The 21640-nt window shown below is 40.7% G+C and overlaps 1 protein-coding gene across 1 annotated transcript in view; it reads right to left on the minus strand.

Moving 5' to 3' along the window:
* Window positions 1–946: 946 nt before the first annotated feature.
* Window positions 947–21640, minus strand: part of PTPRT (protein tyrosine phosphatase receptor type T) — a 1804620-nt gene continuing 1783926 nt past the window's right edge. The window contains exons 31-34 of the mRNA XM_069243772.1: window positions 18609–18734; window positions 11155–11318; window positions 7497–7632; window positions 947–2429 (exon numbers count right to left, since the gene is read on the minus strand). Coding sequence (XP_069099873.1) covers window positions 2376–2429; window positions 7497–7632; window positions 11155–11318; window positions 18609–18734 — 480 coding nt within the window. The 3' untranslated portion in view covers window positions 947–2375. The remainder of the gene's footprint in view (window positions 2430–7496; window positions 7633–11154; window positions 11319–18608; window positions 18735–21640) is intronic.

The following is a 21640-nucleotide window of genomic DNA, read 5'->3' on the forward strand; positions in this document are numbered from 1 at the left end:
GATGCTGACAAAATGTGGTTTAAGTTAGGTGGAGAAAACAACAGAATAGGGGAATTAATGTAAAACCGGAAACAGAAATGAGAGAAAATGCAGAACATGAGAATCATGGAGAGAGAAAGGGAGAGTGAGATGAAAAGAGAGAGAGAAACAGAGAGAAAGGGAAGGAAAAGGGCAGAACACATAGATATACAAAAGTGATAAGGAGCCAAAGAAAGCAGAAGAAGCAGGCAGAGAGAGAAAGAGAGTCAGGCAGACCAAAAGGAGAACTAGAGAGGGAGGGAAAAAGAAAGGCAGCCACATCAGAAATCAAAAGGTAAGCTAGGAAACAAATGTTGACATGAAAACATGTATTTGGAAGACAAGTAGTGATGGGTGTGATGCCACGAGGAAAAACAAGATAAGATAGTACAGTTGTCAAAGAAGAAAACTGGCACAATGAACCTATGGTTGAGGACATCAGACTAGAAACAAGTGAATAAGTGAATAAGAAAGAGGGATATCAGCCACGAGGAAACACTGCATCACAGTATAGAACAAACACAAAAAAAAATGAAATAGGCATGAAATGTGTCACAGAAAAAAAGTGAGAAGAACAGGGTAGAAAGAGGGGATAGGTGGAGTAGGAAAGAGACAGAGCATTAAAGTGAAAATGCGTTAGGGGTTATCAGCTCGAATGACAGTAAGGAGACACTCGATGTAGAATGGAAATATGAAAACGTTAATGTGGGCGAGAGAGGAAAAAAAGTAAAACTTCAATTTTTTTAGGAGTAACCTCCGTTGGGGAACATGTGGGATATTAAAATAATGTATATCAATATAAAGTGTGCAGTGAAAAAGACGAAAAATAGACATTACGAGCAAGAACGTATGTGATGGGTAACCAAGCCAAGGTTGTCTGCTTTTAACCTTAGACACATGCATCCTAAATCACGATGCTTGTTTGAAATCCTTCTTACCTCCGACTTTTGAACAGTATTAAACAAAATATTTTTTCTAGCCCTGTATTGAGAATTTACTCCAGAAAAGAGAAAAGGAACAGAACAAGAACAAGATATTGTGATGAAGCCAAGAACAGCGAACAAAGGTGAAGGTGTGCTCTGCATTTATGATTGAAGTTAAAAGGAAGGCTTAGCATCACCAAGTATGATTGATCAGTCAGGTGTTGAAAGATGAGCAATAACAGGCGAGTATGCAAACAATGCCAGGTTGGAACCTGTTGGTTTCATCTCTCTCCAGCCTCCTGTAGATTCCGGTGATTAGGAGAAGTGTTTTAAAATAATTTCATAGGAGACTTGGTTCAGAGGAAAGTCTAGGAGCAAGCTGGCAAGAGTACCTTTACCACGTCCACACTCTTGAAGCTCTCACAATCCAAAACCTATTGACCCCTCCAAAAAAACTCTTCCATCTTGAGATCTCCTTAAGTTTGGCTTGCAATATGGAAGGCCATTGCTCTGTTAACGTACGGGACTTTCTCACTGGAACCTCCGGTTCTGCCAGACGACCCTCCCCCAAATGAAAACTTGTGGATGACCCACTATCTTGATCCGAAGGATGACTTGTCTAGGATGTTACTGGAAACCTCCTCTTTCTCGAGATTTAAAGGTCAAAAGTCATATAACTTATCAGCGAGCCCCTGTCAATAGACACTCAGCTTGCACCAGAAAAAAAAAAAAAACATTCTTTAGTTAAAAACAATTCTGTGAGAACTTGTGAACTTGCTGATTGGTTGCCGGCCCGAACACCTTTCCTTTAGGCCAAATACCCCATTACAGTTTTTTCACATATAAAATTGCCCCCGGTCAGACAAGTTCAGCTCAAGCACGCATTGAGGAATGTCTACAAGGATCCTTGACAGAACTTTTTCTGCTCATGTGTGGCAGCTGACTGAAGCACAACATAACGCATAAGTGTATTGATCAACTTCACACGCCCTATGGCCTCTGTTTGTGAGACTTCTCTTTGTCAAGAGTTCAGATATGAAACTAACAAATGCTCGAGGTAGGTGTTGATCCTCCCCTTTCTTCTCTTTTAAAAACAAAACCAGTAATTTGGTGGAGTGAAAATACCAGTCTTAAATTCTCCCTCCACCTTTTCACACAAACAGAGAAAAAACAATGAACTGAATAATGAGTGGCTGAACATTATTATTGAATCCGACAGGAAATTTGTCAGCACTCCGTTCTCTCATCTTTCTGGTGGATTTAGCACCTCAGTCGTGTTCCTCCAATAAGAAGAAATCTGCATCTGACACAGATCCTACATCATGGCTTAAAATGTCTCCACAGTTTGTGGTAAAACCTGGTAATTTCTCTTCTTTGTTCTAAAAGTGCCAAATTACACGGGAGGCTGGGAGGAACTGACGTGAAGTCTCCAGGTTAGAAGGAACTCAAATATTCCAGCGCCACTTCATAAACAAATTTATACTGCTCCTAAAGACAAAGAATGTAGAAGAGAAAAGGAGGGGTAAATAGAGAAAAATTGAAGGCATGGGGACAAGATAGAAACAGGAGGGAGGTGAGGAATGGGAGGTATGGTACAAGAGGTCGTTAGGGAGAATCCAGACGAGAAAGTGGGAAGATGGATGAAGAAAGAGGATTGTAGGGGCATGGCAGAAAGAGGTGGGAGTGCGTTGGTGACAGTGTGTGGAGTAGAGGAGATAGTGGTGGTGCAGAAGAGGCGAGACAGAGGAGGGAATCCAAACAATGGGTAAACCATGTGAGAGAAAATTTAGAGTTAAAATGAAGGGGCACAGACAGGAGGGGCATGTACAAGGAAGGTGGTAATGTGAATGAGGAAAAAGACAGAATTCAGAATGCAATGAAAAACAAGAGGATTGCGCAATCAAGGAGAAGGTGCAGAAAAAAGGACCACAGATAAAAGGACAGACGAGAAACAGGTGCATTTAGCAAAGTAAGGAAATTTAAAGCAAATAAGAGGGGGTGCAGGAAGTAAAATGAAAGGAGAAAAGGGAGATAAATAGAGAAAAGCAGTATTAATATATATATAAATATTTAAATAGTTCCTTAACATTTCTTGTATGCAAAAGTAAATCAGTCACAAACATTATCCTATTTCATGCCACGTTAGACAGTAGTAATAGCAAAGTATAGGTATCACGAGCTGATACAGTCACATTCTAATAGGCGATTGTTAGTATATCATTTACCTTGACCCGAAAACATTATCCATAAAGGAGCTTCTTTTCATTAAAGAAACGAAAAAAGAAGAAAACCACAAAACCACCAAAAAGTTCCTATCACATTTCTAGACTAGAATTCACACAACTCCCACCCTGAGGCCATCATTTACCACCCTCTCCTCCTTTAATACTTATATCATATCCAGTTGGGCAATTAGGTATCAGCCTTAAATATCAGATCTGTGAAACCACATAACCATCCTAGGCATCGCCTTCTCCCAGTCTCTCACCTTTCCTCGATAAATTCATTAGAAATATTTTCATTCATCTAACAATCTTGAAATTTAATTATAATGATGGATACAAGTTGAACTGTCACTTACATGCACCCTCAATCAGAACACAAGTTTTTTTGAGAACATAGCGTGTGCATATGGATGTCATACATCACCATCCCATACAAAAGACTCCCCCTTCCCAAATTTTATAAGACACATCTCAAGCAGAAACTAGATTGAGGTAAGTCATGGTTTTGTGAATATTGACTGGGGAAGTGAAACTAGAATGATCCACAAATGTCCTCCAATGCTCACATATCTACCTCCCTACTTAGAATAATAGAAAAAGGTAAAGGAAGAGAGTTATATATGACTATACTTATGGTTTGATATTTCCTAGATTTATGGATCCAGCGTAGGGCCCCAGAAAGGGAATATTTTCTTCCCCCCAAAAATTTGCCAGATGTATATTTCTTGGTAGAAATTTAGGGCCAAATTTACAAGGCCCCAGGGCCGCCTTACCCCACACATTAGAGTCATTTGTTTCATGCTAATGTGGCTCAATGAGGGAAAAATGCATGAATTTAACCACTTTGTGACCCCTCGCCTCACATCATGCCTGTGCCAGGCATAATGTATGCAAGGGAGGTATTCCGGCATTAGGAGGTCCACACAAATGGCAAAATGAAATATACAAGATTTCATTGCGCCATTTTTAGCGTCATTTTTAACCATGCTTAAAACAGGTGTGAAAAAGGACGCACCCATTAAAATCAATGGGCCTATTTGCACTATGCTCCACTAGGGTCAAAAAAAATTACGCTAGTGGAGCAAAGCGTTACAAAAGTGTCAAAAATGTTGACACTGTTTGCCTAACGTGCGTCATGGTGTGCCATTTTGTAAATGCGGCGCATCCATGATGCCATTAGGTGGCGTGGGGGGGGGCGCAAGAAATCTGGCGAATCATTACTGAATGTCAGATTCTTGTAAAACTGGGCCTTAATTCCAGTGGAGCTGGAAAACGTTAAGCACACATTGTTAACACTGTTGTTAGGTCGAAATTCAATCCTGAAACACAAGAAAAGTATTGCTAACATTTTATCTTTTGTCCTGAAATGCAGATTCTACATGGAAAATCCCAACAATTCTGTTTCCACTCACTCAGATTTTAGTGGTACAAATATGTTTTTCACTAAAATTCTGTGGAGCCGACAGAACACAAATTCAAAAGATTTGTGATTGTGCAAGTGTTTTTAAAAATTTATTTTTGTGCAATAAATAATATTAAATAGAAATAATTGTATGCTGCATCCAATATGCAAATGGTGAGTTAAATTGATTACAGTTCAAATAAATTTCTTGTGAAGTATATGTGTGTTTTTCAATATAATTTAGTTAAACATCATTTTGGATAAAATGGATGCTGTTTGTGTCATTCATTCCTGAATTCATCCCTCCCCCACAATCCTGATCCGCAATGTATCCACTCCCCTCACAAGCTCCACAGAGTGAAGACAGCTGATTTAATTGTTTATTCCTACAGTTATGAATACAAAGCTTTCAATGAATTTTATAGTGTTTCTGATATACTGCAACTTCCAAGGTCTTTCTGCTGTAGTTCTGCTGCGTAGATGGGTCCGGTTAATTTGTGTGAAGTGATATATAAAATATATGTTTATATAATATATATATATATATGTATGTCTCTCTCTCTCTCTATATATATATATATATATATAAATATATATATATATACATATAATATATATATATATATATATATATATATATATATATATATATATATATACCCCTTGTTTCTTTGTGTGAACCAGATTTTTCTGAGGATTTGTGAGCTTTCCTCTGTGCTTATAGGGATGCTCTCTGAGTATTCTAAATATGCTGCTCAATTGGGACTTAACTTAAAATTATTTCTGATTTTTCAATATACTGTATAACTCTCCATTTAAGCCTTTATGACTTTTATTCAGGGTTGCTCGATCTTGAGATGTTTGTAATAAAACCCTTTAACTTTTTCCTGATCCAGAACTTAATTATTGAATGGTCTCAGTTACATGTTTTTGCTACTCTGTTAAAATAATTTTGGGAAAGTTGCTTTTTGTGCAATTTCTTACAGTGGGAGACCCATCTAAGGAAAATGTTGAGTTTTCTAAATGTTGGATGTCACAAATGGCAGGGTGCAGTTTTGCTCCCACAGGACTGAAAATGAATATGCAACACAGCCTCAGGCCCTCAGCACTGCCAAGCTGTGAGTTGTTGTGCCAGTTTGACAGGATAATGCAATCTTCAGCAAGAGCGGCTCCAGAATACAGACATAGGCCCCCATCCGTTCTTACAGAAACAGACTAAGGTCAGTAAAAAATTCCTAAAAACAATGGCCCATATTTATACTTTTTGAGCGCCGCATTTGCGTCATTTTTCAACACAAAAGCGGTGCAAGCTTACAAATAACATTTATAGGCACATATTTATACTCTTTGTGCACCGCATTTGTGTCACTTTTTGATGCAAAAGAGGCACAAACGTACAAAATACAATTATATTTTTGAAAGGTTGCGCCGCTTTTGCATTAAAAAAATGACACTAATGCGGCTCAAAAAAAGTATAAATATGGGCCAATGTTGCTTGTTTTTTTCCAGCATCTGCACCAGCCTTCAACATCCTGCTTTATTCCCTAAAGGTAAGTTTGCACAGTTGCATTATTGAACAAACGGAGCAGGATAGGTCAGGGTAATTAAGAAGAATTCCTGACTTGCTCTAACTGCACATTTTTGCTTTACTCTTTAAATCCATGTTATGTCACTAATAATTATCAGTCCCCGGCATATCAATACCAGGTCCTTAACTCTGGGAACCCAACATTTCTTTGGTGCCAAATATAATTAAAAGGCCTGTGATTTGTCTCAGAATGTCAGTAGGTGAGTTTTACTGCAAGATCTAGTAGCGCTTTCCAAATATATCTGTGTCTACTAGCACTATTCATTGGCAGTGTTATGCTCACATTCCTATTGCAGTACTGGTTAAGGCTCTCACTAGAATGCAACTGGGCGCCCAATAAATCATGGGAATTCTTATAACATCCTGTTTATGTTTTCTTGTTATCATCCCAAAAAAGAATTCCAATATGCTCAGATCAAGCAATGTTGAAATTTCCACTTGTAAATGGGTGCAACCCACATACACCGCACTATATAGAGTCGAGAACTGTGTGTATTTCTGACAATATTTTGGCAGAAGAAAGTCTGACATCGCCATGAGTTATACGTTTTGTGAAACACCGTGTGCTTCACATGTATGGAAACAACCACCGATTGTACTCCTTGGGACGCCTCTGCAACGTCAGATAATGTCACCACATGCTCTTTGGTCACCTTTTATTTAGGATATATTTTGCTGGTCTTTAACTGTCTATCTTCATATTATTTGGCCCAATAGACTTATTGGCCTTTTTATTCACTGAGCCTTGATGTTGCTATACTACGGAGTCTGGCAAAGATGACTACTTTAAACAATTGCAGGTGGTCTCCTACGTTTTAGCCACAATATAGTTCTAAGGAAGGAACTGCTCATCATAAGCATCGATAGAGTTGTGTTACACTCTCTGGAAATTTTATTCTGGGGTATTTTCTGGCGCTGAGATATTGATTGCAATTTGTGGACCTCCCTATTGTATATATTAGAATAAAATATGTTGATGATTCCTTGAAAACAAACAGTGCTTGAATTTTAGTCATTCGACATAGCACTCTAAGCTGTTTTCTGTACTACAAATCAATAGTTTTTGTGTACTCCTTGTGTCTTCCTGTAATTAGATTGTCCTTCCCAGCAAAAACAATCTTTGTGAGATCAAGGAAGGACACTAGACAAAGTAAAGTAGCAAGGTTGTCTTAAGTTAAACACCTTCGCACATACACGGTCAATCTCCTTTCATGTGTGTGACACTTAATACCATAAGCTGTAGTTTTTGTTGAATTGTGGAAATATAAATAAACTGGAAAGATAAATAAACTGGGGATCAGAGGGTAAGGCTTGTGTGCTGTTTGTTTCAAAAGTCTTACCAGGGATTCCACCATGTTGGATTTGTTATTTCTTAGCGTCTTCACTGTGTGGAACACATCAATGATGTTTTGCTGTTGGATCATCTCACAGACGCTGTAGATGGCGCAGAAGGTTCCGCTGCGCCCACCACCATTCCTGTGTAATATAATGATGGTAAACTACTGACAGAACTTCTATTAATTGCCAAGAACAAAAACAAGATACATTAAAAACTTGGCTCTGTGATATTAACCTTGATGGTTTGGAAACCCAGCTCTCACTGAATGCTAAATCACTTGGATTCACCCTAGACACCAACCTCTCCCTCAAGGGATATGTTGCCAAAAAAACAAAGATGCCCTAGTTCCAGTTCTCTCTTCTAAAGAAATCCAAACCGTTTTTATTTAGAAAACTACTCCAGAATTGCAGTTCAAGCCCTTGTACTCTTGCATCTGGATGTTGGTAATGCCACACTCAAGGACCACCCGGACTCCACACTTACAATGCTTAGGGGCAACCTACAGGCCATTGTACATCTCATCCAGGGCCTGCAGAAATATGATGAGATCACCTCCACCCCGATGGAACTCTATTTGCTCCCCTTACCAACCTGCACCATCTTCAAACCTAGCTCCGTCATTACAAAGTCACCACAACCAGCACCCCAGGTTTAGCAAGCATTTTTTATCATTTTAATGCATGACAAAAGGTTAATTTACAGAAGCTTCTGAGGTGGCCAATAAACTTTCAGTCACAGAAAAAGTGTCTTAAAAGGCATAACCTCCCTTACATGAACTATAAGCTGGCTACGCATACACACATCCTATGATAAGTTATGTCACATAAGTGGCATGTTTTGTAGGACAATATGACATGTCACCATGAAGTCCCTTCAGTTTGCTCTGGGGCTGGCTAGTGTAGGCACTAACTAGTAGGTTGGAATATTCATATTGCAGAGTGCTCAGTGAACCTTGTTCATGCTAAAATTAGTAGGGAAGCCTTTTGAATGAGCATATTTACAAATGTTAGATGCCCACATTCCTTTGGGTCTGACATGGTATCTACTAGATTGATTACTACTAAAATCAAGATCATAAAAGCCAGTTTTAGGTGAACATCTGAATATGGAAACTGCAGCTGTCTTAAATAGCACTAGTTAGTCAATCATTCACACCCAAGTTATTCTTTTGTTCTTGTTTGTGTAATGATTTAACTATGCTTTGCTTAGCTCCAGTACTGGCTTTGGTTCTGGTGACGCCCAGTGCTACAATATTTTTTGACGCCTCCCCTTCCATTGACCCCCCTCCACGGATTCCCTGAGTACCTCCTATAGAGTGCCTCTCATATCTCCATAATCCTTCTCTCACCTACATTTCATTTGTTTTAAAGCACCGGTTGGAGTTAATTTTACTAATAAGAATTAGGGGTGGGCAATAAATCCTGCCCCACTGGAGGAGTTGGCAGAGTTTTGCTCACTCTATGTTACACATGTAACACGGAGTACTGGCCAAATTCAGCCAACTGCTGCGACACAGTTTTTTTTGTGTGTGCGGCTCGCCAGTGGTAAGATTTTCAGTCGCTAGGAGAGCACCTGGCGATATTTTCCTAATGTGGGAGGTTGTGGGCGGTCCCAAACTTTCATGGTCAGAAAGCTGCTACTCGAGTAGAAAAGCTTTCCGAGCAGCCCCAAAAGCAACTCGAGCAGCAGCGCCCTCTGGTGCACCACATGGTGCAGGTTGTGCTAATTTTGCAGGATGGAACAAACTCCTGGCACTAAAAATCAGCGCAATGTGCCTAACTCTGCCCGTTCACAGAGCACCACAAAATTTCACAGAGTTTTCATGTAAATATGTGGAATTCAATGGAGTGAAACTCTGTGAGAATGTATATCTACCCAAATTAACCCTTTTTAGTGATATTAGGAATACATAATGGAAGACTAGGGAAAAAACATAACATGATAACCTATTTTATGCAGCTTGCATTTAAATCTGATGCCAGTTCATAAGCCACTGTTCTATATTAGGAATGTAATTTATGAATTGCTGTATAAAAAAGGATCTCTGTGACAAAAGCAGTAACCCACTGAACAATGCACATAAACTACAGTTCTGTTATCTGCATGGTACTCAGTCTATGTAGCAGGCACATTAACCCTTGCGATACTTTGGGAGAAATCAAACTACGACTCTGATATCTCTCCAGCAGGAACATTAATCATCAGAGTTATCTTGACATTTTGCTGCCTGGTTACTGCTGGACACACAAGGAACTCTGCAGCAGGTGATTTTAAAACCATACGTTATTTCTAAACACAGCTCCACCCAACCACTGTTGTGGCTACACCAGTCACACCATCGAAAAAGCAGCCATGTTTAGCCCTATAAATGATATGTTTGGACACTGGCACAATCACCCTCCTCTTGGGCATCTACAGCTTTGTTTCTCTGGTGACTTTCCATCTGGTGGGTCCCACTAGTCTTTTTTGGATGACTGGTGGCTATAGTTAGGTTTGCTTGGTCCTTTTAAAAACTTTCGGCATCAATCAATCAACTGGCTGCTAATTTGGGCTCAGATGTCATTTTCTCTCTTCAGCCATTTGATGTGTTCCCTGAAGGATAACTTTCAATTAACAAAATGGTGTGTAAAGATGAAGAGTAGTGGTTCAGAAGTCTTTGTCCCTGTACCTTTGTTCCAAGCATACTCCCAAGTTATAGTTTGTCAGAAAATGAGTTTGTCTCAGTTAATAAAATAACGTTTCTGTATAGTTAACCTTACCACCAGGTTTTATGTCTCACAGGCAGATAGACCATTAGTTTCTAACACCACATTGGAGAAATAGAACACCCTATTGGAGACCCCGCTTACATTGGTAGAATGGGAGTTTTGCTGCAATCTAAGAATTATTCACTTTAAGTACCTTCACCAAGAATACTACACTCCTCTGCAACTGTACGAGTATGGGTTCCGTATACTGTAGACACTGCATGTGCCAGATGCTATGACACAGAGGCCGACTTCCTACACTTAACCTGGTCATGCACCCACGTATACCACTTCTGGGTCCAAGTAACTCGGGCCCTATCAGCAATGGCGATGGAGGAGGTGGCATGCACTCTGCACATGTATCTCCTTGGTTAAATTAAGCCACTACAGCTGGCCGACCGCACTGTTGCTAGCAAATATGCGAGTGGCCATCCAGTGAGGGAAAGAACTAGCCCCCAAATTCGGGCAAAATGCTAGAAAATATGATATACTGCAGGAAGCAACTCGATCTATATGCTCAAGAACTACCACAAGCAATCAGACAAAAGATATATGGGGCCCCTTTCCCTCGTATCCACTGACTTTGTCTGCGGGTTCATAAGTTGATATGTGTCTTTAGTATTGCCTTTGTTTTGTAATAACGAAAACGTATCAAAAAAGGTTTCTGCAAAGTTTAGTTATAACATGGCAGTGACTATCCACTGCATCATGACTGGGTGCAATTTAATATCAATATATTTCAACATGAGGCTCGTGCCATTGATAGCAGTAAAAATACGCGTCTTTCCAGGTGGTACTTGCATGTAAAACAGCCAGCTACCAATTTTTCCTGCCATCACGGGTTGGTGACACAGTTTTAAAAAAAACACATTAACAAACGGCAACAATTTCAACTGTCTTAAGCATACTCACAAGCAGTGGACTACAGTGCGTGCATCTCGTCCGTCGTACTGCTCCTGCCACTTTTCAAGCCTTCGGACCACCTTGAGAATGGAACGTTTGGAGGGCGGGGTGTCCCTATATGCTGGCCAACCAATGTACTGCAAGTGTTGAACAATACGATACCCATCCTGGGGCTTAAAAAGACAAAGCAGATCATTATTTTTTATTTACAGGTATAAATCGCAGTGCATGCAACGGAACACGCTACACTGTCTTAAACAAGGAATTGCAATGCAATCGGACTTGCATTTGCGAGCGTTAGAGCCTTGTAAATGGCAATGTCTTTTACCTAAGTGTTTTAGTTTGGAGTGGAGTGGATGTATGTGGTGTGGAGTATAATTATGTGGATTGAATTGGAATTGCTAGTTGCGGAATTGAAATAGGTGGAATTGCGTGATGTGTAGTGTATTTGTGTATTGGAATTATATGGCATGGTGAATAGATGGGGTGAGAGAGGAGCACAAAGAGTGTGTGAGAAAGATAAAGAAGGGGAGAGCAGGCCACAGAAGCATAAAGATGGTGTGTACTCAGAAGACAACCCAAGAAGAGGAGGAGAGTGTGGGTTTGAGGGACAGAAATCTTGAAAAGGCACAGGAAAGAAATTGCTTGAGGAACTGAAGTGAACCAATATGAGAGAGGTGGGAAGAGAGCATGAGAAAGCGAGAGAGAGGTGTGAGAAAGAGTATGAGAGAGAGCGAAAGAAAGAGTGGGAGGGGCACACTGGGGGGTGGGGGTGAGGTGGACCAGTGCACAGCACGAGGAGGTTAAGGAAGGTAGCAAGTGTAAGCCGGTAGTATAGATAGGAGATGGAGTGTGAGGTAGGGATGAGAGGGGAAGGTGGAATTGCAAGATGAGAGGGACTAGTGGAAGTGTGAGGGAAGATGAGAAGGGCAGTGGGTGTGTGGGGGAGAGATGATGGTTAGTGGAAGTTCGAAAAAGAGATGGTTTGTATTTGGATTGTTTGTTGTGGAATTGTGTGGTGTGCAATTGTTTGGATAGTAATCGCATGTCGCGGGTTGTTTATACAACATTGTCCACATCCTACAAACACTGCAAACATACATACAAATGTAATATACGTCAGTGTGATGCCAAAGTTGTCCAAACTCATAAAACCTGTTTGATGTTTTGGCCGGATACAACGTTGTCACAACTCATAAAAACACGTGCTCTGGTAAGGCATGAATAGCTCCTCACATCAAAAACATCAAGTTGGCTACTTTAATGGCACAGAAAGCATGACCACAAAAAAGTAATTTGGATTCCTTCAAATCAGTATTACTGCACATTAAAAAATAGGTTTATTACAAAATCGACCTTTCCTCACCTCACCTCACTCACCAGAGTAAACACTCCGACATTGCACCATCCAGCCTCTTCTAAATATACTGAATATGTATTCTGAAAATTGCCATATTTTTATCTCAAATACACACTTTCATTTTTGGTGTAAATCTATTAATTCGACCTAGCAAAAGTTTCTAATTTAGTAGACTGGGCTGCACACAGGAGAGCTAATTTCAGGTAGCTGGAGAACTACCAGTAGCTCACTAGCTGCTCATTGGAGGAACCTGCTGCAGGTTAACACCTAATTGGGCCCCCATTGTTTAGAATGTCTCAAAGCAACAACAACATAAGTGCTCAGTGTTCCTGCAACCTGTAAAACAGGGAGTGACTCCTAACCACTGTCTAGGGCTGCGTTGGCCATACAGTTAACCTCTCACAATAGGGTACTATCCTCGTTTCTACAGTCTAATGAGACACACAGACATTCCATCTAAGGTATTAAAAATACATGTATTTTCATACCCCAAGCCAGTACAGCTGTGTCTAAGAAGATCTACCATAGTTCGGTTTCAGGGTGCCCATTTACAAACCTTGGAAATAAGAATTATTCAGTTAGCCACACTCGCTTTCAATCCATTACTTTCAAGTCACACTTATTACATGGAAGAGAATGATAGCTCAGCGGCTTACGTGCTCAGTGCTGAAGAGCGTGAGAAAGAGACTCGCAGATCGTAGGTTTAGGGTTGAACACTCCTGGCTTTGGAAAGCGAGGCAGTATTTGTCATAGGCTAAATTCCTAGCAGTGTGTTCTATGGTTGGCAGGCATTAATAATGCATGGAGCCAGAGCACACCCTTCCTTCACAGAAAAGAATGCCACCAGCTCAGACTCGTCAACATCTCTTCTGTAACAGCTAATTTATTGTTGCCCTTGTCAAAGTGAAGGACACTCCCCTTTATTTAGAAGAAAATTACTTAACACACTCACTTGAGTTCTTTAGAGAATGTGTGCAATGAAGCAGCGACTAAACCCTGCCATTGTCACTACTCCGCTGTTGGAGTGTGTCTTTTAAAAGCAATATTAATACGAAAACCTGCAATATATTGTGTGATGAAGCTGCATAGAAAATGTGTTAACATAGAAAATATTGCACCCATTTGAAATGTGCCCACGGGGAGTGGCTACCAATGTATACGAAGACTAATGAAAAGGCTTATTAATTCTGAATTATTATGCAATAATGTTTTGAAATTGTATTAGTATATCATAACTAGAGTTATGTGTTAAGAGTTGCTTTATTAAACAAGAAGGGCTTTAACTTCGCAAGGGCTTGGGCGTAGCTGCCTGGCCTCATATTTAACTGTATTTTCTAACATGCAGTGCACTGTTTTCCTGAAGGACATGAAGCTGTACTTTTCCAAGAGTTATATGTGTGTGTAGTCCTAGTAAATACTTTCTCATGAGATCCGGTTTGCTCAAGGCGACGTTCTTGCTAGCTGCAACAGTGTAATTCGTAACATGTGCAAGGTTAACCATACTAGGAGAAGACAATGAAGACACTGAATGGAGCGCAAAGTGTAACATTTTCTACCTGACATTCCAACCATTGAAGACGTCAATAACATGGACCAATCTGTGACATGGGAACTGTAGAAAATTCTAGCAAGGTGTTTACGAAATTATTGGACAGAGATAACGATGCACCAAATATTATCCGATGAGGAATTAGGGAATAGTTAGACTGTTTTGATTTAACGGCGTGACTCGAGAAGAAATCATCCATTCTCCAATTCTCCATTTTGCCATTTTCCATTTGCTTTTTCCCTTTTGCCATAAGACTTTGCCATTTGCCATTCTTGCGGACACTCCAAACCCATACTTTAGTTTTAGTTGTCCTATTCGTCCAAACCATCTTCTGCCCACCTTTTGTTGAGATTATCATCTCCTCTATCTGAGGGAAGTAAAATGTTCCTTAGCTATGCTTTCTTGAGACTTTGCCCCATTCTATCTTTGCTGAAACTGATGAACTGATGTACTGAGGATGAGGACTCATGCTGCTTGCTGATCTGTTGGATTGGTAACTATCCAATGCAAATTGTGATTGTCTATTTGCCTTTTCTTTCTAGGTACCAACTGATATTTTGATAGATGACTTAGTATAGATGTTTTCTAAATTTGTGTTCTCTAAAATGTTTCGCATGAAGCCCAACATGCTAATGCTAATTTGAGGTTCGTTAAGGTGTTCACTAATATCTTATGCAAATAGACAAATGACTTAAGTTCTTGCTTTGTTGAATCATGTACTAATGAGACGCTGCTAAGTTGATTCATACTAATGATGTGCCTAAATATTGAATGAATATAGTCTATGCATTGATTAAGTTGTGCTCTGATTGCTAATTAGTAGTGTTTCTGATGTGGTTTATTGATATTGAGATTAACAGACATGATATCAGATTGTAACTAATAGGGAAATAAATATCCTAACACTTAACTAAATCTGGTGTTGTTATTCATGACTGAAAGGTCATGGTGTGTTCAGTTATTGATTCTTATTTATTGTTTATTGAATAGTGATTGTAATTATTGATTGCATATTAATTTGTCAATTGATTATGGCAAGAAAATATTTCATACTGGGATGTCCCCAAACGCGGTCCAAAGGTTTGTCGCCCTAAACACGTCTCCTTGTAAGTTTACTTATTAAGGCTCTGATACGCTAACAACGCTTCTGTCACCTTGCAGCCAGTGGCATAATGCAAAACGATGGAGATCCCCAGCAGAATGTGATGTGATGATGGGCCCCTGAGTCTCCCGTATGCCACTGATATTAGTTGGCCTTGGGCTGAAAGGGTTATGCCATTTTAGCTTGAAGGAAAATGAACCCAGTTCCATCTCCACAATTGCTTTTATACAGGCCATTGCAAACTCTGAGGTGACACGGCAGGAAGGCCTAGTGGCTGTAAAAATATGCGGAAATCTGCAGATCACAAGTTTGAATTGAGTTAATACAACTAAAAACACATCAAGTTATCTGACCATGAATCGAGCTGGCTACCTGCAGCATACTCAGTTTCCTGCTACTTTAACCCACTGAGATGTCTAACCAGGTTTGTGTACTGAACAAGGTTATTTCAGAGTAGTCACTGAGCTAGTTGAGCAGGGTTCAGCCTCTGTCAGTTGGAAACATGCATTAGCTTTCGGCACAGCTGCTAGTAGCTTTCCACAGATTGCTGGTTTGTGACCTAACAATTCTCTGTCCTTCCTAACCTCTCAGGCTATTATATCCATTCTTTTGTTACTGCTGTCCAAAGTTGTACGCTAGCGTGATAAAAGCTGAGTATACAAATTGTGCATGTTTAAAACCTTGCATTGTGCCTCAGGGGTAGAAGAAATAGTACCTGCATCGCAGCGGGCGTCCCACTAATCAAGTGGAATTAATCTGTATTTGGGCTGTGCTCCTCAGCTAGTAACAGAAGTGATGTATCAGGTGCTTAAACCAATTAGGAGGCAGCACAGAAGAGCAACATTGGATTCAACCTGTGGTAAATAGCAGGTGGATCAAAGTGATTTTGCTGAATAAGCAGGTCTTGGAGACAGAGCATGCATGCTGCCTGGGCTCGACCTAAAAACAGCATGAAGCTCCATGCTCTCTGTCTCTGACTCAAAGCATGTTACTGCCACCTAAGCCTTATGTTTCTACTTTTTTGGGAAAGTTAGCATAGTAAATGTAAATGTGAGGTTGTCTAATATTTCGCAATCAGCAATTTTCAAACCACAGCCAAACCTCCCAGATGAATGCTATGAAAACAATGGCAACATCAAAAGAATAAAGGACATGCTGGCACATAACCAATAATAAAGAATAAAGGTTATGTAGACTTCTGGAATACTTGAAACACTCTAGTCACAGTTCATCTAGGTCCTATAAAGACCCTACCTCAAATATTAATGGTATGGTGGATCTCACAAAGTAAAGGTTATTTGCAATAGTGGAGGACAAAACATAAACCAGATAGTGATATTCAGCTTGTTTCTAAGCCACACCTGTGTCAACACTTAAGACTCCTAAACTGACTTAAGGCCACATTCAGGGCCATATTTATACTTTTTGACGCAAAACTGCGCTAACGCAGTTTTGCGCCAAAAAAATTAGCGCCGGCTAACGCCATTCTGAAGCACCATGCGGGCGCCGTATTTATTGAATGGCGTTAGCCGGCGTTAGCCGACCGGCGCTGCCTGGTGTGCGTGAAAAAAAAACGCGTACACCAGGCAGCGCCGGCGTAGGGAAAAATGGCGTTTGGGCGTCCAAAAATGGGGCAAGTCAGGCTGAGCCAAAAAAATCGTCTTAACCCGATTTGCACCATTTTTTTTGGGCGCCCAGACGCCATTAACATGACTCCTGTCTTAGCAAAGACAGGAGTCATGCCCCCTTGCCCAATGGCCATGCCCAGGGGACTTCTGTCCCCTGGGCATGGTCATTGGGCATAGTGGCATGTAGGGGGGCACAAATCAGGCCCCCCTATGCCACAATTTTTTTTTTAAAAAAATACTTTCCACAACTTACCTTTTCTTCCCTGGGATGGGTCCCTCCATCCTTGGGTGTCCTCCTGGGGTGGGCAAGGGTGGCAGGGGGTGTCCCTGGGGGCTTGGGAGGGCACCTCTGGGCTCATTCTGAGCCCACAGGTCCCTTAACGCCTGCCCTGACCCAGGCGCTAAAATCAGGCGCAAATGCGGGTTTTTTAGTCCCGCCCACTCCCGGGCGTCATTTTTGCCCGGGAGTATAAATACGACGCATATGCATCGCAGTCATTTTTTAAGACGGGAACGCCTACCTTGCATATCATTAACGCAAGGAAGGTGTTCATGCAAAAAAATAATAAATATATTTAGTATTTAGTATAAATATGGAGTTAGTTTTGCGTCGAATTTGCGTCGAAAAAAACGACGCAAATTCGGCGCAAACGGAGTATAAATATGCCCCTCAATGTTTAACAGCTTACCTGCCATATGACTGGGATAGCACACTAGCTGAAGTTTATGTTCAGCCTGGCCAATGGATATTCCTACAAAGTTATTCCTGCCGTCATGGCGGGGGAACTTGATGCCAGATCTGATGTGCCGTGGAGTTATGACACACCTGTTATATGTTCCTTCTGATAGACCCCTACGTTGGGGGATGGTCTAGCATCAGAAATAGTATAACTAATTTCCACCATGTGCTGGAAGTTTTCTCCTAGTGCAACAAGGTCAGTTGTACAGTTTTCCAGTTCAGGATGACATGGAGTCCCAGGTAGGAAGGACACAGTTTAAGCATTGTATTCACCACATAATCTTTCACAACAGCTGAGCTGGCTGGAGGTCTAAATCTGAAAAATCACGTTCTTCTGATCTCTAAATGAGGTGGGGGAAATAAGATAAGGGCAACCTTGAAATCTGTCATATTTTGTCGAATGCCTATTTCAAAGCTGCATTAAACGTGTTTGTTATGCACCAAAAATATCCACTCATAAATGTGGAAATCTTGGGCCATGAAAAAAAATGTCTCCGTAGCCCTCTGGATGGAGCCCATTTCCAATAAAGGCAAACCTAGCTGGATTCTCTTCATACACCCAACCTTTGGCCTCCCTGTTCTTAATTTTCTCAATCTTTGAAGAGCAATGACTTCTACTAGCTGGAGGTGTGCAAAATTGCATAGTTGTAGTAACTTTTTCAAAACTGAATTACATTTGTGCAAAATTGTATGATTTACACTTACAGGTCAAGGTGTGGTTTTTGGTTATCTCTTTTTTCAAACGAGGGCATAGCTCAATTAAAAAAAAGTCTTACAAGATAATAGTAGGATACTTAATGGCTCTCAATGAGACATGTTCTGCTGAAACTAGTATGCCATGAGTATATCTATGCGAAGGTTCTAAGTTTAGTGAAATTTTAAAAACTTATGTAACACAAAATTTGGAAGTTTTTAAACTATTGTCAGCGTATTTACATTTTTGTACAGACCTACTTTGCAAGCCTAAGTAGGAGTGCTATCCTGTCTGCGACTCGACTCCCTGTCATGGACACACCACTAGCACATTTCTTAGATTGTCTTTGGCTTAGGATCAGCAAAATGACACAAAGAGGTTATGGTCTTACCCTAGCCATATTGCAGATTCTGAATATTCGGTTAATTATATCTTCATCGATGTCAGCTGAAACAAACTCCACCTGAATTGGGCCGTAGCAGCAGGATGTCTTCTCTGGCCAGTACTGCATGCATAGCTGCTCCGAAGGATGAGAGAAAGAAGCTCAGCTGAATAATTAGGATCATACATAATGCTAATGCCCAATCTATTTTGGACTTAAAAACACAGATACCAAAATTAAGTTTTTACTTCTCTTTCCCTTTGATATTGTTCTTAAAAGATTCTGTATTCAATTCCATCTGCTCTTTGCTGTATAATTACAGCATAATGTTACCCCAAGAAAGATTAATTGATGTTGGAAAAAATTAGGCAGGAGCAAATATGGGTAAAAAGAGGTTTAACACAAGCAACTAAGCAGGTTGACAGCTGAAAATATATTTTCATCAGTAAGATATAGGAATTGGGGACGTGTGAACAGGGGCAGCTCCTTAGCAATGACAAAGGAGTGTTGCCCCACTGGCTGAGCCAGCAGCTGAAAAATGAAACAATATTTTAATATTGTTTTATTTTTCAGCTGCTGGCTCAACATCAGATGCAGGAAGAGGCAGGGCTGGTCCGTGGAGTGGAGAGGAGGGGGAGTGGAGTCAGTGCACTAAGTGTGCATGTCAGTTTAGCCGGCTATCTTAGGCCGGCTAAACTAACATGCGCATTTAGGTTTCTCCAACCTGGCTATGTTACAGAGCTGGGTTGGGGAAATGCACAGACTGCAACGCTCAGACTAATCCTGGTACTGCTCTCATGCTAGGTATAGATTTAGATCAGCACCAAGATTGCCAGGCAAGCCTCTGCTGGTGTCCCAGGGAATGCCGGGACATCATCAGAAGAAAAGCATGAGGTGGCCGGCGGCACAGGTTTATTTTTTTATATTACTATTAATATATATATTTTTTATATTTATTGTCACACCCCTGCACCACCGCCCCACGTCTGCCTGCCCCTCCCCCTAAGATTTGCGGTGGCCGCTGCTGTGTGTGAAGTTATAATTCCAAAAACGAAGGGGCTTATTTACAAGCCCCTTGCACCGTTGGTGCGTCACTTTTTCCCATATAAAAAGTGACGCATCGGTAGGTCAGGGGGCTTGTAAATAAGTCCATAAGTTTTGTGAAGGTGTCAAACTTTAAAAAATGATGAAATCTCCTGTTAGAAAAAATTATATTTTTTTCTGGCAAACTTTTTCCCCAAAACCCTTTTTACAAGAAAATTCTTCAGTGAGAAATAGTGGGGCATATTTACAAACTTTTGCTGCAGGGTAGCACAGCAAGCCTTCTTTCCGTACTGCCCTGCACCAAAAGAAGGAATGCCATATCTATAAGATATGGCACATTCCTGCACTTTTTCCCTGCACTGGCACACAATGGGCTAACATGCTCCAACGCAGGTATGATTGCACAATGGTGCAAGGGTGCCTGCATTGCAGGGATGATTGTTTTTGTGCAGGAAGGGACACTTTCCTGCACAAAAATAATCACAAGAAGTATTTTCCTCTTTCTATGTTTGCTGCAGAATTCCGCACACATAGAAAAAGGAACAACGAGGAGAAATAAAGGTAATTGTCCTTGTTGCACCTCCCTTACGCCTCCCCTGGTGAAGCGTAGGCTTTTGACGCATGCCCAGGTTAACAAAATGTCATAAACCTGGGAATGTGTCAAATGCCAAAAGTGTTACATGAGAACACCCACCGTAACGCCCATGGCATGCCTCCCATTCACAGGGTGGGTCAATGCAGCGACTTGCGCTGCGTTGACAATCCATATTTACCAGGCAATGAAATGCCATGCAGGGTGGCTTTACGTGGCCTTGTAAATATGGCCTTGTAGTGTCCGATGCCTGACCATCACTAAAAGTGGCTACCCAGCAGCGCAAAGGGGCTTGTAAATATACCCCTGGGTTTTCTAGTATTTTGATGATAAATGTCGAACCCATCTAATTGAAATTAGAGAAATCTAGAAAGCTATCTGGCAATATTAGCTCTTGTGAACAGACAAATGAGTTGTAGGGGAGTAGGACTGAATCATAGGTTTGCGGGATGGAACTAAAGGAACGTAAGCTGAGTGTTTTGTATAGGGGAATGGCAGGTATGTAAGGTGAAATGGTAGGTACGTAAGAATGGAAAGTGAACATCTAAGTGAAAGATGATGACTTAGGTGGTAACCATTTTGAAGCAAGTGTGAGATTGGATATTGCAGGAGGTGCAGGAGGAGTGCACTGGGCTTGCCTATACAGTTGAAAGTATATGCTTTGGAGTCTGGGTGGGTCATGTAACCTCATTTACAGTTGTTTAGCCAGGAGGAAGATACTCTCACTATAAAGGTAGAGTCCATGCCTCACGTATCCCAATTCATGACACTGCAAGGCAAATGGGTGCAATGATACCACCACAAATGTGGCACCACCATTTAGTGCTAGTTGGTGAAATCTGTTTGTCATTTATCCGTTGTCTTGATTATCTATCTTTGGAGAGTTGTTAGGATGCTGCCGGAGTACAAGCATAGCATTATCCCATCCAATTCAAGCTCCTTGTATGATACTACATAAACGTCAATAAACTTGGACTACAGAAATATTGTGTCCACAACATCATCAAGATAAGTATATATTTACAATTCTTAACTGTAAGTCTACTTTCCCTTGTGATGTAGTGTTTAGGTCGATGTAGTGGTTGCAATATTCTTGTCATGCAGAATAGTGCATGTGATATACACCAGCAGTATACCCAACCTGCTCAAGACAACCAAACCTTCAAATATTACTGTGTTACTCTTCCACTGGAAGCAATGTTTTTTTTTTGTAGCCATACTACCACGCTTATCTACCCATTTAGTTCTTGACCAATACCATCTCTTTAGATGGGCTGAACCTATAAAGGTTCATGTCAGGTAGTATGTATCGAAGCATTGAACTATGCACCATTCCAGAGGACTTCACCAGGGTCACAGTGACATATTTATTAATCTCTGTCCTTACAGCCATACAACAATGCAA

Source organism: Pleurodeles waltl, chromosome 7 (assembly GCF_031143425.1).
Source record: "Pleurodeles waltl isolate 20211129_DDA chromosome 7, aPleWal1.hap1.20221129, whole genome shotgun sequence".
Lineage (NCBI taxonomy): Eukaryota > Metazoa > Chordata > Amphibia > Caudata > Salamandridae > Pleurodeles > Pleurodeles waltl.